This window comes from Ischnura elegans, chromosome 6 (genome assembly GCF_921293095.1).
Source record: "Ischnura elegans chromosome 6, ioIscEleg1.1, whole genome shotgun sequence".
Taxonomy (NCBI): Eukaryota; Metazoa; Arthropoda; class Insecta; order Odonata; family Coenagrionidae; genus Ischnura; species Ischnura elegans.
This window is the reverse complement of record NC_060251.1, coordinates 83,536,563-83,549,110: the sequence shown is the minus strand read 5'-3', so window position 1 is coordinate 83,549,110 and position 12,548 is coordinate 83,536,563. Positions and strand designations below refer to the sequence as shown.

The 12,548-nt window shown below is 36.9% G+C and overlaps 1 protein-coding gene across 1 annotated transcript in view; it reads left to right on the top strand.

Annotated features, from left to right (window-relative positions):
- Positions 1-3,721: 3,721 nt before the first annotated feature.
- LOC124161085 (neuroligin-1-like) overlaps positions 3,722-12,548 on the top strand; it is a 49,082-nt gene continuing 40,255 nt past the window's right edge. The window contains exon 1 of the mRNA XM_046537272.1: positions 3,722-3,895. Within this exon, the coding sequence (XP_046393228.1) occupies positions 3,760-3,895 (136 nt within the window). The 5' untranslated portion in view covers positions 3,722-3,759. The remainder of the gene's footprint in view (positions 3,896-12,548) is intronic.

Below are 12,548 nucleotides of genomic sequence, written 5' to 3'. Positions count from 1 at the left end.
GTGAGATAACTGACAGAACTGACGATGTAACCATGTCAAGAAACCCGCGTCGTGCTTTTTAGATATGTTAATGAACCCAACGAAGTTTATTATTTCATTTCCCATAGTGGAAATGTTTCACAAAGTTTAGCTTGAAATCATCAGTTATAAAGTTAATATAGAGTTAAACATTTTTAATTTTCGTTAAACATGAACAATCGTCTAAATTTGCATTTTTTTTCTCAGCTCATATACATACGATGAGATCGCAACGAGGAAGACGGATTTATTGATCACATACAACGGTTTTTCAGCTCAAAATGCACTAAAAAATCGTGTTACGCATTTTCCCACTAAATATACATGATAGTCGGCCATGTTATGAAGACGGACCTGGACGAGCTCCAGCCGGGGATCAACTGTTCCCGTGAGTGGTGCAACCAGTATTTCATTGTTTTACTTCGGTGGATTACTCTAAACTATTATGAATGGGTTTTAACTCCTTTAGCAGCAGAATTGTAGCTAGGGAAAAGCATTGGTACCTTCATCACAACTTTTTCATGAGACATGAGAAGCAAACTCTTAACTTCCACCATTACACGCCTAATAAGTTACGCAACTGCATCCCGAAACTTGTTGCATGACGGACTGCACTAAAGCCAAAAGTAGAGACCAACATTTGACTAATGTGCCATAGATAAATTCCAGTATTTTTTAAGTATAAAAATAATACGAAGGAGACCGATAGCATGAACAGAGCAAATACTTCGCGGGGAGAAGGAGTTGAAAACAGAGGTTGAGGGAAGAATGTGAAGTAAACAAGGGAGAGGATGGAAGATAATTGGAGTTTTTAGATTGAATGAAGGGTAGTAGTAGCTACAGTGAATTGAAGAGGGAAGACCTTGAAGGAAGGGGAGGTTGCAAGAATGCTTCTTAAGTACTTCATGGAAACCTGACTTAATCGGTAGAATACTTTTAAAAAAGGTTATCCCCTTGGGAAGCTAAAGATAGCGTTCATTCCAAGGAAGGACCACTAAGAATCAAGCCACATTTGAGCGCTTAGAGGAATCACGCACATTTGGGCATTATTCTCTTTAGAACACGTTAATTTGAACTGTATTCAGAATTAATTTACTAGAATATATTGTGACACTTTTTTGCACTTTATATAAAAAATAGTCACCTTCGAATTATATTAAAGTTTGCAATAAAACACATCAGCCGATATCCTCCCAAATTTGATCGACCAGGACCTTATTCGACCCTGATCACGTACGCAGTAATGCAGTTATTAACGTACGTATTTCCGTTGGATTCCAGGGCAGTATGGGTGCCCTTCACACGTAATGGCGATGGCTTACCATTGTGTGCAGTTGCAAAGCTTCCGAATCAAATGGCACAACGAGGCTACTCACGCAAGCGCAGTCATTATGAAAAGAGGCCAAACCTGCTTTAAATCCCGCTAAGGGCCAAACACAATGCTAAGGGCAACTTTTTAACTATACTTTGACAAATATATTTATTTTACAATCGATTATTCAACACATTGTTTTCATTATTAAGGTGCAAGCAAATTTGGAGCATGAGTGAAGCCGTAATGTACAGGATTAAGGAAAGGGAAGTAAAACATCTGGGCTCTGAGAGGTTCAAGGTGAAAATTGAGGTTCACTAGCATTATAATTTCATAAAAACTTTAAATTTTCTCAAATTTCAAGTTTTCCCATGTTCATAATTCTACCTACATATGACCTATATTGCTATTGCACCCTGATTTCGTCTTTAATCACGATTGACCTACGATCAACCTCGTGAACAAATTTAAAGCTTCTTTTACCCTTCAAATTCCTTTGCCCAAATAGATTTCATGAAAGAGCCAACACCGTTTAAGAAGCACAATAAAAAAGCTCGTAAAACATTACGAAAAATTTATGTACTGATGGCATTTTTAATAAATTTAAATTTTTTCAAATGAAGGAACTCTTCCATAGTAGCATGCTGTTTTTATCTCTCTATTCCTTTTTAAATCTCTTTTCAGACTTCTTTCCTAGCGTGGAAAATACTCATTTCCCTTAGGGCATTCCACACATTAATTAACGTATTTTTACGGAGATATTGCAGCATTATTACGCAGTTACACTCCGTTTACGTTTATGTACCATAAACACGATTAAAGATAAAAATCCCAATAAACAAAATTATTTTTTCTTAGGCGAAGGAAATCGTTGAAGCTTCCAGTTCAAATAAATAATCTCGTGACTAACTAAGAGCTTGTGGTCGTATTCTGTACAAAACACACACCTAATACTTATCACGTGGTCATAACGTACGGATTTGAGGCATAGGGTTGTGCTATCAAATTTATGTGAGTTCTAAGAGGCTTTGCTGCCCATTTTGGCCTCACAGAAACAGGTCATCGGATGAAAATCGCACAAGAGTCGCAATGATAAGCAATTAACGAACGCAGCAACCTGCTATTACGACGTCATTGCACACAAAATTTACTGTAAGCCCAGGACGGCTTATGCACCCTCGTAAACAATTGCCAGACCCCATGCGAAGGGGACCTGGAACGTTGCCGCTTTAAGTCCAAGTTAAGGCGAACGCTTTGTTGCTAGTGCAAGTTGACCAGATTTTTTAACTCATATGGTAACATGACCATAAAAGCCTTTTAATTATTTATTTATACTTTCAAATGAATCATATTAATATGAGTGCAAAGAGTCATTAAATTTCGATAAATTGACATTAAAGTTAAACATAGATTAGGCCATCGTCGACTATTTAATATTTTTTTAGGCTAAATACGATTATTCAACCTCTGAGAAAATATGAGCGAACCTCGGAGACCCTACGCTAAGAAATTATTTTCAACCTGCGATGAAGAGGACTGTATACAGGAATCCCATTCCATATTAGATTGATTTATGTCACCAATTCTGCTGCCTTTCAACCGCTTTTCTAAAATGCCCTCAGCCATGAGAGAAGAGCGATCCATTCTTTTTCCAATATTTCGCAGTGTAATAATTGTGATTGCAAGGAAAATCATCGAAAATTTAATGATTTTCATGGATCTTATCATTAGGAATATAGCATTTGCATTCCTGTTCTGAATACGCGTATTTCTCCGTGAAAATAGAATCGCTTTGATGTTAACGAAGTAAGTAGCGTCTTTGGTAAACCCATTCAAATGCGCGATGAGTGACAACCAGGGGATGCAATTGAAACGAAACGAAAATGATTCATTTCGAGCCTATGGTCGCAAATTTTCCTTCGTTTGATAGAGTATTAATAATCCTTATTTAAGCCAAGCGCTACCTGCTAGCAGCCTGTATCGTAGCGCCGCTTCGCCTCAAGCTGGCCTCGCACCAAGGTCGCCTCATACAGGGGAGGCCGGAACTAGAATGATGCCACACGGGCTTTTCCCAGCACCCATACTTAGCCGTCGCGTTTTCCCGCGCTTGAAAATTTTCACTTTTCATTTAATCGCGAAAAATAGATATCGTCATTTAAAAATTTAAAAGCGTGAAATGCGTACTTCAGGAGTAATAATATTTCGATTTCGGCAATAAAAATATAGAAAACCACCCTATTATAGCACGAAAAAATGACTAACTGGGAAAGAATGAGGCGTCTTCTTAAAGATGGTTTAAATTTGGAAATGTTCCCCTTTTTCTACAATATCCCTCAGTTATTTGTGTGCGTGTGTGTTAATGACATATTTCTTTTTCCTCTTTTTCAGTTCCCCTGACGAGGTTAGACGGCAGCAGCGGAGGATCCAACATGCGCCTGCCCGTGATCGTGTTCATCCATGGCGAATCCTTCGAATGGAATTCAGGAAACCCGTATGACGGATCGATACTGGCTTCTCACGGAGGTCTCGTCGTGGTGACCATCAACTTTCGACTAGGCGTACTAGGTAAATACCTATCACTTAGGTGAAATTAAAGTAAATGAAAATTAAAACATTAATATTAAAAATTTCAATTCCTATAGTTACAGTACTAGTAGCTCTCTGTATATTACTCAGTAACTTTTATCCAGCTCATTATTTAATAATGTATTTTTAGGCCATAAAATTTCAATGGAAGTGCCCTTGAAAGCCGCCAGATGGTCATAAAGGCGACATCTTCAGGTACGAAATTTTTATAGTTATTTTTTAGTTATTTTTCTTAAAATAACATTTTCTGTACGTGAAGATATCGCCTCTGCGACGAAACCGGTCGTCTTTAATAAACTGTGTAAAAAAAGTACCAGACCTTATATAGTTTATAACGAATTTATTGATGAAATCATTGAATAGGTGTGCTATTCAATGATTTCATCAATGAATTCGTTATAAACAATATAAGGTCTGGTACTATTTTACACGGTTTATTTGAGACGACCGGTTTCGTCGCAGAGGCGATATCTTCACGTACAGAAATTGTTATTTTAAGAAAAATAACTAAAAAAATAACTATAAAAATTCCGTACCTGAAGATGTCGCCTCTGCGAAGAAACATCTTAAATAAATTGTGTGAAAAAATACCATACCTTTTATTGTTTACAATGGATTTTCACAAAGTTAAATTTTAAACAATTAAGTTTAATAAATTCGTTAACGATGATTCCCATTCTATCAATGCCATAACCTAGAGAGGTTCTAAAAGTTGTCTTATTTTGTCACACTTTCCTCGAATTGAATTCTCATGCCTTGGGAAAGAATCCCGCTCTAGTTAAAATTGCAGATTTTCATTAGTATGTTCAGTAGATTCAAACATTTTTATATATAATTATTGATGTTGTTAGGGAGTTGTTGATGGGATAGGATTGTTAAGGAGAAAGAAAAAAAGGGAAGTTGCTCGAATAATTGAAGCAAAAATATGCTGAACTTTTAAAAAATGAAGAGGATTTGGAGCAAGATAAACGTCTGACGTTATAGGATATAATATTTGACATATTTGAGGTAAATCAGAAGGATGAGAATATTACTTCGTTTTGCCATAACTTGTTCAAAACCAAAAAATTAAACTTAAAAAGCGCTGAAAACTGCTTCCACAGCATGACATAACCTGCACTTCACCACAAACGCCCATACGTTGATACCCATTAGACCCTCCAGAGGCAAAAATGCATCTCCACTCTACCTGGCACTTTAGTGCCTCCTCCTCCCAAGTTGCGATGCTATCCCCTCCTCGAGCCCTCAAAAGAAAACATATGTCACTCTCCAGTCTGGACGAAATACGAAACAGCTTTTACTGTCATTAAATTCGTTACTAGCTCAAGACCTCGTTGGCAAAAAGTAGGTTTAGGTACTCAACATGCTGCGCCAAAGCAGGCCAACGGCATGCACATCCAAGTCCAAAGTTATTATATTTTTTCTTATGTCTCACTTAAAAGACTACCTACCAAATATGAGCGATTAGCGCTGACAAAAGATCCCCTTTTGATCGGAGAACGACTAAAAAGATAACCTTTAGATAGAATAAATCACTGTAAGCTAAAATTTAAGAACACTGATGTTATAGTATATGATAATTTAAAAATGATAGAGGGCTAAAATTATTTTAATTTATTACTGCTGCAAGTTGTATTATCGATAAGAAATCTATAAAGAAACATTTGTGATAAGAATATTAAAATAAAAATACTGAGTAATTAATAGTGAACCGTTGGATTTTTTCCACTCTTTCTTTCAAAGCACTGATCCTTTCATTTTTTATTAAATATTCCATTTTTTTTAATTATGCCTAAAATTTCGTCCTAATACATACATACATACATAATAATAATAAAAAATACTTCCACAAGTAACTGAAAAAGCTATCCTCCTTTTAATTCTCAACTAACAGTCTCAGGTTTTTAATTTAGTTACAGCAGCGGTGATCTTAGTAAATATCAAAGTCAGCTAATTTTCCACGCCTGATTCATATCATCTTAAAATTAGGAAGTTATAAATCAAATATGCCTTCATATTGAGACAATGAGTATCAAAGTGCTTAGATAAAGAATACTGATGTGTGAGGTAGAAATTCCCGTAGGCCAGAATAGCATGTAAAAATGTGAAAAGCAAAGGTTAAAAAATAGGTCACTTTTTGAGTCTTGCTGGAGTAAAATTGACAATCAGTGAACCAACAAATGAATGAAGCACTAAATTTAATCAAACATTCAATATTCAAAGTTAATTAAATATTGAATAATTCAATATTTGACTGCTACGTGCCACCGGCCAGAAACCTAAACGCGTAGAATTGGAAATAATCGCTGATAGGACATCCTCTATGCAACCATTTGGGTGTAAGTTTTTTTCTATTTTTGAAGCAATAATTATCACGTTCATCAGTTCTTCGTTTACTTTGTTTCTTATGATCCATCCAATAAGCTATACAGCTGTAACTCCCTGTTTCTAAAACTCCCTAAAACTAAAAAAAATCATAGTAATTCCATTAACCTCCACCCCCTTCCCTACTGAATTCGTATAACGATCGCATTATTACAACAAACTCTTTCTAACTCTTTTTAAATTAGACATTGCCTAATATTTTCACAAAATTCGTGTCCGAACGACGCGTTTTTTATCGCATAGTTAAATATGACGTACTTAAAACGTTGTTGTGACAATGAACACGTCGGGCGGAAGCCATGGGAGGACGTAGCGTAAGAGGACTATCAATTTACCTCTATTCAAGTATACTGACACCCTTAAGGAGTGACGCGAGGTCAATTTATAATCCAAATATCAACAAAAGTTCGTTGACTTCAGGTGAGAGGAGGAAAATCCAAGAAATAAAGGCCATTAACTCGACCGACGCAAAAATATTATGAAAATGGCTAAGAATTGAACCATAGCTAATGACTGGATAAATACCAAAATGCGATACATGTTACAAATGAATTAACTCTCTTGGAAGAGCATGAAAATCAATATTTGTGTAGATGTTACATTTTGAAAGGCTTGCCAAGTCACACGTTATACCGCTTACCCTAGTGCGATAAGATTTATAACTCGTATGAGACAACTGAAAAGGTTGCCAAACTGTAACTGGAACATCGAGGGACACAAATTAAATTAAACTCTGAGGTTGAATTATTTTAAATAGCTGATCCTTATTTAGAAATGCCAACAAAATTTGGATGAAAGCCACGGAAACAAAGCTTGCGGGCGGATAAATAATGAACCACCAAATGAAAACAGTTAGTGGTCATCTTAATAATTCCTGGATTCCAAGCAAAAACCCTACATTGCTGTTGCATACGATAAATCTCTTGGGGTGCTTACTTCTTATTTGGAACACTCGTAATGGAGGATTATTATAGCTCGAAAGACCTTAATCTGATGGATCTTAAATTTTAATTCTCTCTCATTTAATCTCTACAATGAAATATCTAAAGGATTTTACCGCCTATCAAATTCAAATGGAGAGAATAAATAAGTGGAATCGAGCTAAGTTTGACCAATAAAGATTTTCCACGTGCTTCTCAAGGCACACAGAACGAAAATGCCGCCTACGATTCATATTTGGGCTCCTCTTCTTAAGAATTTGATATTTAAATAAATATTTTATTCCCATAAAGGCAACTTCTTTTATGGGCCATATTTTTCATTAAGAAAGACTAGCTATTAAATCACTTTTACGTTTAATATGGTGTGGAAGTCTTACATGTTAAGTGCCTTTAATCCACACAGATTCCAAACTTACTGTACATTATGACTCTTATGCTAATTCCTTCACAATAAAAGTAATAATCCAACAAAAAAACTTTTTTCACGGAAACAAGCGCTCAAATCACCGGATGTTTCGTGAACATTTTCATGAAAAGTTTTATTTTTGCAGCACTAAAACTGGGCTATTTTCTGGATGAAATAATACAAATCCTACCAACAACGGCGGAAAATTCACCTAATGAGTTTACTCAATCACAAATTCCCACGTACGTCGACAGGGGAAAAAAGTAATTTCATCATTTCAAGTGAATTCACTGGAAAATGAGCGCGATTTAATAACAACTATAAGCATGTATCGCCATCAGAAATTAGGTTTTAACTTGTATTGATTAAAAAACTATTTTATTTTATGGAATAAAATATCAATTTTTGATCTGCCAGTGTTTTTTATCTGGATTTCAATTTAGTGCTATAATTCCGTGCGGAAAACCGATCATAACCCCAATTCCCAATCAGCAATCAATATCCAGCCAACATTTTCGGAGTTAACATATGTCATCCGTGAAATATCCATGCTAATCCAATTAATTGTTCTATGGATATCGGTCAAATATCCCAAGGGTCACCAAAAACGTCGCAGCGATGTCCAACAGTGGACATGGAGTTCATATTACAACATCTCTTAGATGTCTTCACAGCATCAAATGACAAGATAATGGTTATGCTTATTATGGTTTTTGCTAATCAACACACATACATACATACAAACTATTTTTGCTCTTCAATTCTATGCAGCATTTATTTCACCTAAGGATATTTTTGGAATAATTTTTTTAAGGAAATGAGTGCTGATTCTTGATTTAATGGTAAAAAGGAGAAGTGCATTAACTTTCTCGAGAGTAATTTTTTACTTACCCTTATTTTATGTAGACTTAATCTTCTACTTCCTTTCTTTAGTTTAATACGTACGGATTACAACTATTCAATGCCAGTTAAGAATATCGCGGTTATTACAACTTGGATGTCTATGCAACATTATTTTTACTACTCGTCATGGATGTTACAAATAATAATAATAATTCGTCTTTATTATACAAGCGAATTTAGGACAGAGTTGTCCTCTCTTACAATTAACTTGTTAGACATTCACAAACAGCCATGCCCTGGATGGTAGTCAAGCCACCCAGGCGGGATTCGAACCCGCGACCTCTAGGTTGGCAGTCGGGGACTTTACCCCGGCGCCACCGAGGCCGGCTATCTGTGTAACATTACTGTCCCACAGGTCGTGTGCCATTTTTGACCTGTAATTTTAGCAACTTTTCAGCGAGAAATATTCATGAAAATTGGCATACTTATGGGGAAAGGTCCTCAGTTTTGTTGAGTGTAAGCAAAATTTTACAATTTTGACCTTTTGACCTCATAATGTGGGCCCAAACCAAAAATTTGAATTTTCCTCAAGGTGCTTCAATGCTAAAAAAATCGATATAGAAAAAAGTCTTGATTTCATTGACCAAGATGTCAATTCTTTGGTCTTCGGGCACGAGGAAACCGAAAATAACCACTCACTTTGTCACCTTTCAAAAAATTTGGTATAGGACATTAGTTTCCCTGATATTTCAAAACATAACTCTATGACCTTTGACCCCATTATGACCTTCTGAGGTCAAAAAATCGACAATATGGATCTATCAAACTGCAAAACAGACTTGGGGACCCTTTAAAACCTATGGTTCCACACGTTTTTTGTCACGATGGCCCGACGGTTAACTTTATAACCTTTGACCCCCATCATGACCTTCGGAAGTCAAACTATCAACAATATGGATCTATGAACTGCAAAACCGACTTTGGCACCCTTTAAAACCTATGGTTCCACACGTTGGTTGTCACGATGGCACAACGTTTACCTCTATGACCTTTGACTTCCGGATTAACCTTGGAGGTCAATGAGTGGATAATACGGGTAATAGGAAAGGGCACCCTTTAAAACCTATGGATCGACACTTTTGTTGGTATGCTATTCTTTTTGCCACCCTTATGACCTTGAATGTGACCTTACTGGGTCAACGGTTGAATTCTCGAAAATAAAAATGTTATTTTCGGTTTTCTCGTGTCCGAAAACCTAAGAATTGACATCTCGGTCAATAAAATTCAGACTTTTTTCTACCTCGATTTTTTAACATTGAAACCCCATAAGGAAAATTCAAATTTTCTGTTTGGGCAGACATTGTGAGGTCAAAAGGTTGAAATTGTAGAATTTTGCTTACACTCAACAAAACTTAGGACCTTTCCCCATAATTATGCCAATTTTCATGAATATTTCTCGATGAAAAGTTACTAAAATTAGAGGTGAAAAATGGCACACGACCTGTGGGACAGTCTGTATACGATGGATATCACCTGCTGCTAGATCTCAATTTTCAATGGAATTTCCATCCCTATCTAACAACCGTCAACCGCCCATCGATCATCCCTCATCCACCAATGAGAACAGAGAGCTACTCGCCTTGTTTTCAAGCATTTCCTCCCATCTCTCTTTCGTACAAAGCATTAATGAAAAAAAGTCTTTCCTTTTGAATCAACTTCTTCTCCACCACATTCCTTAATGGTTTAAACATCCAGGCCGAAGGCACGTTTACACACAATTATCTCAGACATTTAAAAAAATAATACTGCCTGATTTATTTCTCTTCCATTAGTCTTTCGTGTGTCTCCTCCTTCTTCTATTCTTAAGTTATCACTAGTAATTTATTTTTTATATGAAAGCTTAAGCATAGTTTTCACATTGCATTCATGGACCGCACTATGCACCGTTCAAATATTTTAAAGAAAGAATTAAAAAATTAAATAAAAACGGGCATTAAAAATATTATAATAACAGAAACTAATAGATGCAACAAAATCCAATAACAACTTGAACTTTAAAATTCAACAGAATTGTATTTCCTGTTGTAAATTCAATAGATTTAAGTTTCTTACTCCACACAAACAACATTTAATACTGACAACGGTACACATGCATCAGTTTTTCATTACTTTTGTCAACTGGCTGGTTGGGGTGAGTTAGTTGACTCACCGGCACAGCTCTAGTATACGTGTCAGTTCGCCTGCTGCTTGGGGTATGTTCTAACTAATTTCGGAGGTGAAACATTTTTATCTGAAGTCATTCTCGAATTCATAAACCTTTCTTCGACTTTTATTTTTTAATAAAACCCAACTACTACGTGATGAAAAGCCAATGGAACGATACACACATCTACGCCTTGATTAGCCTCGCTATAAAAATCTTCACTCCGCATGGCATCATCATCTTTCGATCATCCCGCTGGACCCTCATTCTAAGATTGCGAGTCCCACTCCCGAGACGCAAACAAATGACTCCTCCGTGGAACCAAAACTAGACGCCTTAAATAATGAGGGAATGGTGGCGTGGCCGGAGACGGGATAAGAAAAAAACTGGCTCGCCTCCTAATGAAAGATGGTAGTTTGAATAACTGCAGCGACTCCGCGGCGCTCTTCCAACCCAGAAGAGGATGAGCGGCAGAATGTTTTTTTTTTTTTTACTCCCTCCTTCTTTTACTGGTAAACGAACTCATTTCGTCGGAGGGAAACGAAAAATAATCACAGCGAGAGGGAGGGCCATCGGGATTTGGATACGACACAAGCACAGCTGAGGGTTAAAAAAGAGAAAGATATAAAGGATTAGTTTTTGGAAGGAAGGGAATGAAGTAGGGATAAATAGGCCGGCACAGATTAAGAGTGGGCTGGTAGAGGAAGTGGGAGAATGATGCGGTATCCGAGAGCACGGGGGAGCGGTTATGATAAGTGGGACAAAGGTCTCCGTGACGAAGCGTCGGAAGATGAGTCTCCGATGGCCTTGGTCCTTCTTCCCCGGAGTCGCGGGCATAATACTTAAAGGGGGGAGGGAGGGTAAGAGAAAAAGATGGAGGGGAGATGTCACGATTCTTCGCATACTTAAAGCCTCGTTCACACTTGGAGACTGTGCATGCAGACACTATCGTAGCCAGGATGTTGAAATGGGTGTCATTTACCGAAGATTTTGGGGTCCTTCCGGGGTGTATGGTCAGTGGCGTAGCCAGGGGGGTGCAGGGGGTTCGGACCCCCTCCGAAAAATAAAAACACAATTTTTCATTAATAAAAGATAACTAAATAATGAAAATCATGATTTTTTCCAAAATATTTCTTTAAGAAATTAAGTATTTTTGATTATGAAAATTGTTAAAAATTAGTTTAAAATCCATTACTTAGTACCCAGATTTTCAAAAATTTTCCTCCCTGGTTTTGGACCCCATCCGAACTAAATTCACTACGCCACTGTGTATGGAAAACACCCCAGGGCAAAGGGAGGCCCGGGGATTTTTTATTCTGAAAACGTGAGATTTAGGACTCAGAGACAGTAATTTTGTACGAGTATTTATTAAAAATAAATTATTTTTTTATCCATTGAGGCCATCTTACTCGTTTTTGGCGCGTTTTAGGCTTGGCTTCAAAGGGGTTGTAACCCCATGGAGGTTGTAAATATCTGGATGGGGAGCCACTGGTTTCGAGCGTGGAGCGAAGTGTTGCCGGAATGGGGGTGCTTGGGTAGGACAAGCCACGCCCACTTTGACCAAAATATTGACAATTCCATAAGGGTCAATGCTGACTATTTGATGAAATTTATGGTCAAAACTAGTTAATACATTAAAATAAACTATGGAAGGCACAATGTAAGCCTTTTTTTCTTACTCCGTTGCTAGGCTTCGCGAAGTTATGACTTAAATATCTTTTCCCAGGAAAAACTTCTACTAATCTTTTTCTATGATATTCACCGGCGAAATACTAATAATTATGGTAGCATTTTTCACTTAATGTAGTTCATTTTCAGAACAAAACTTAGCCACTTCAAAATATCAGCCGGGGA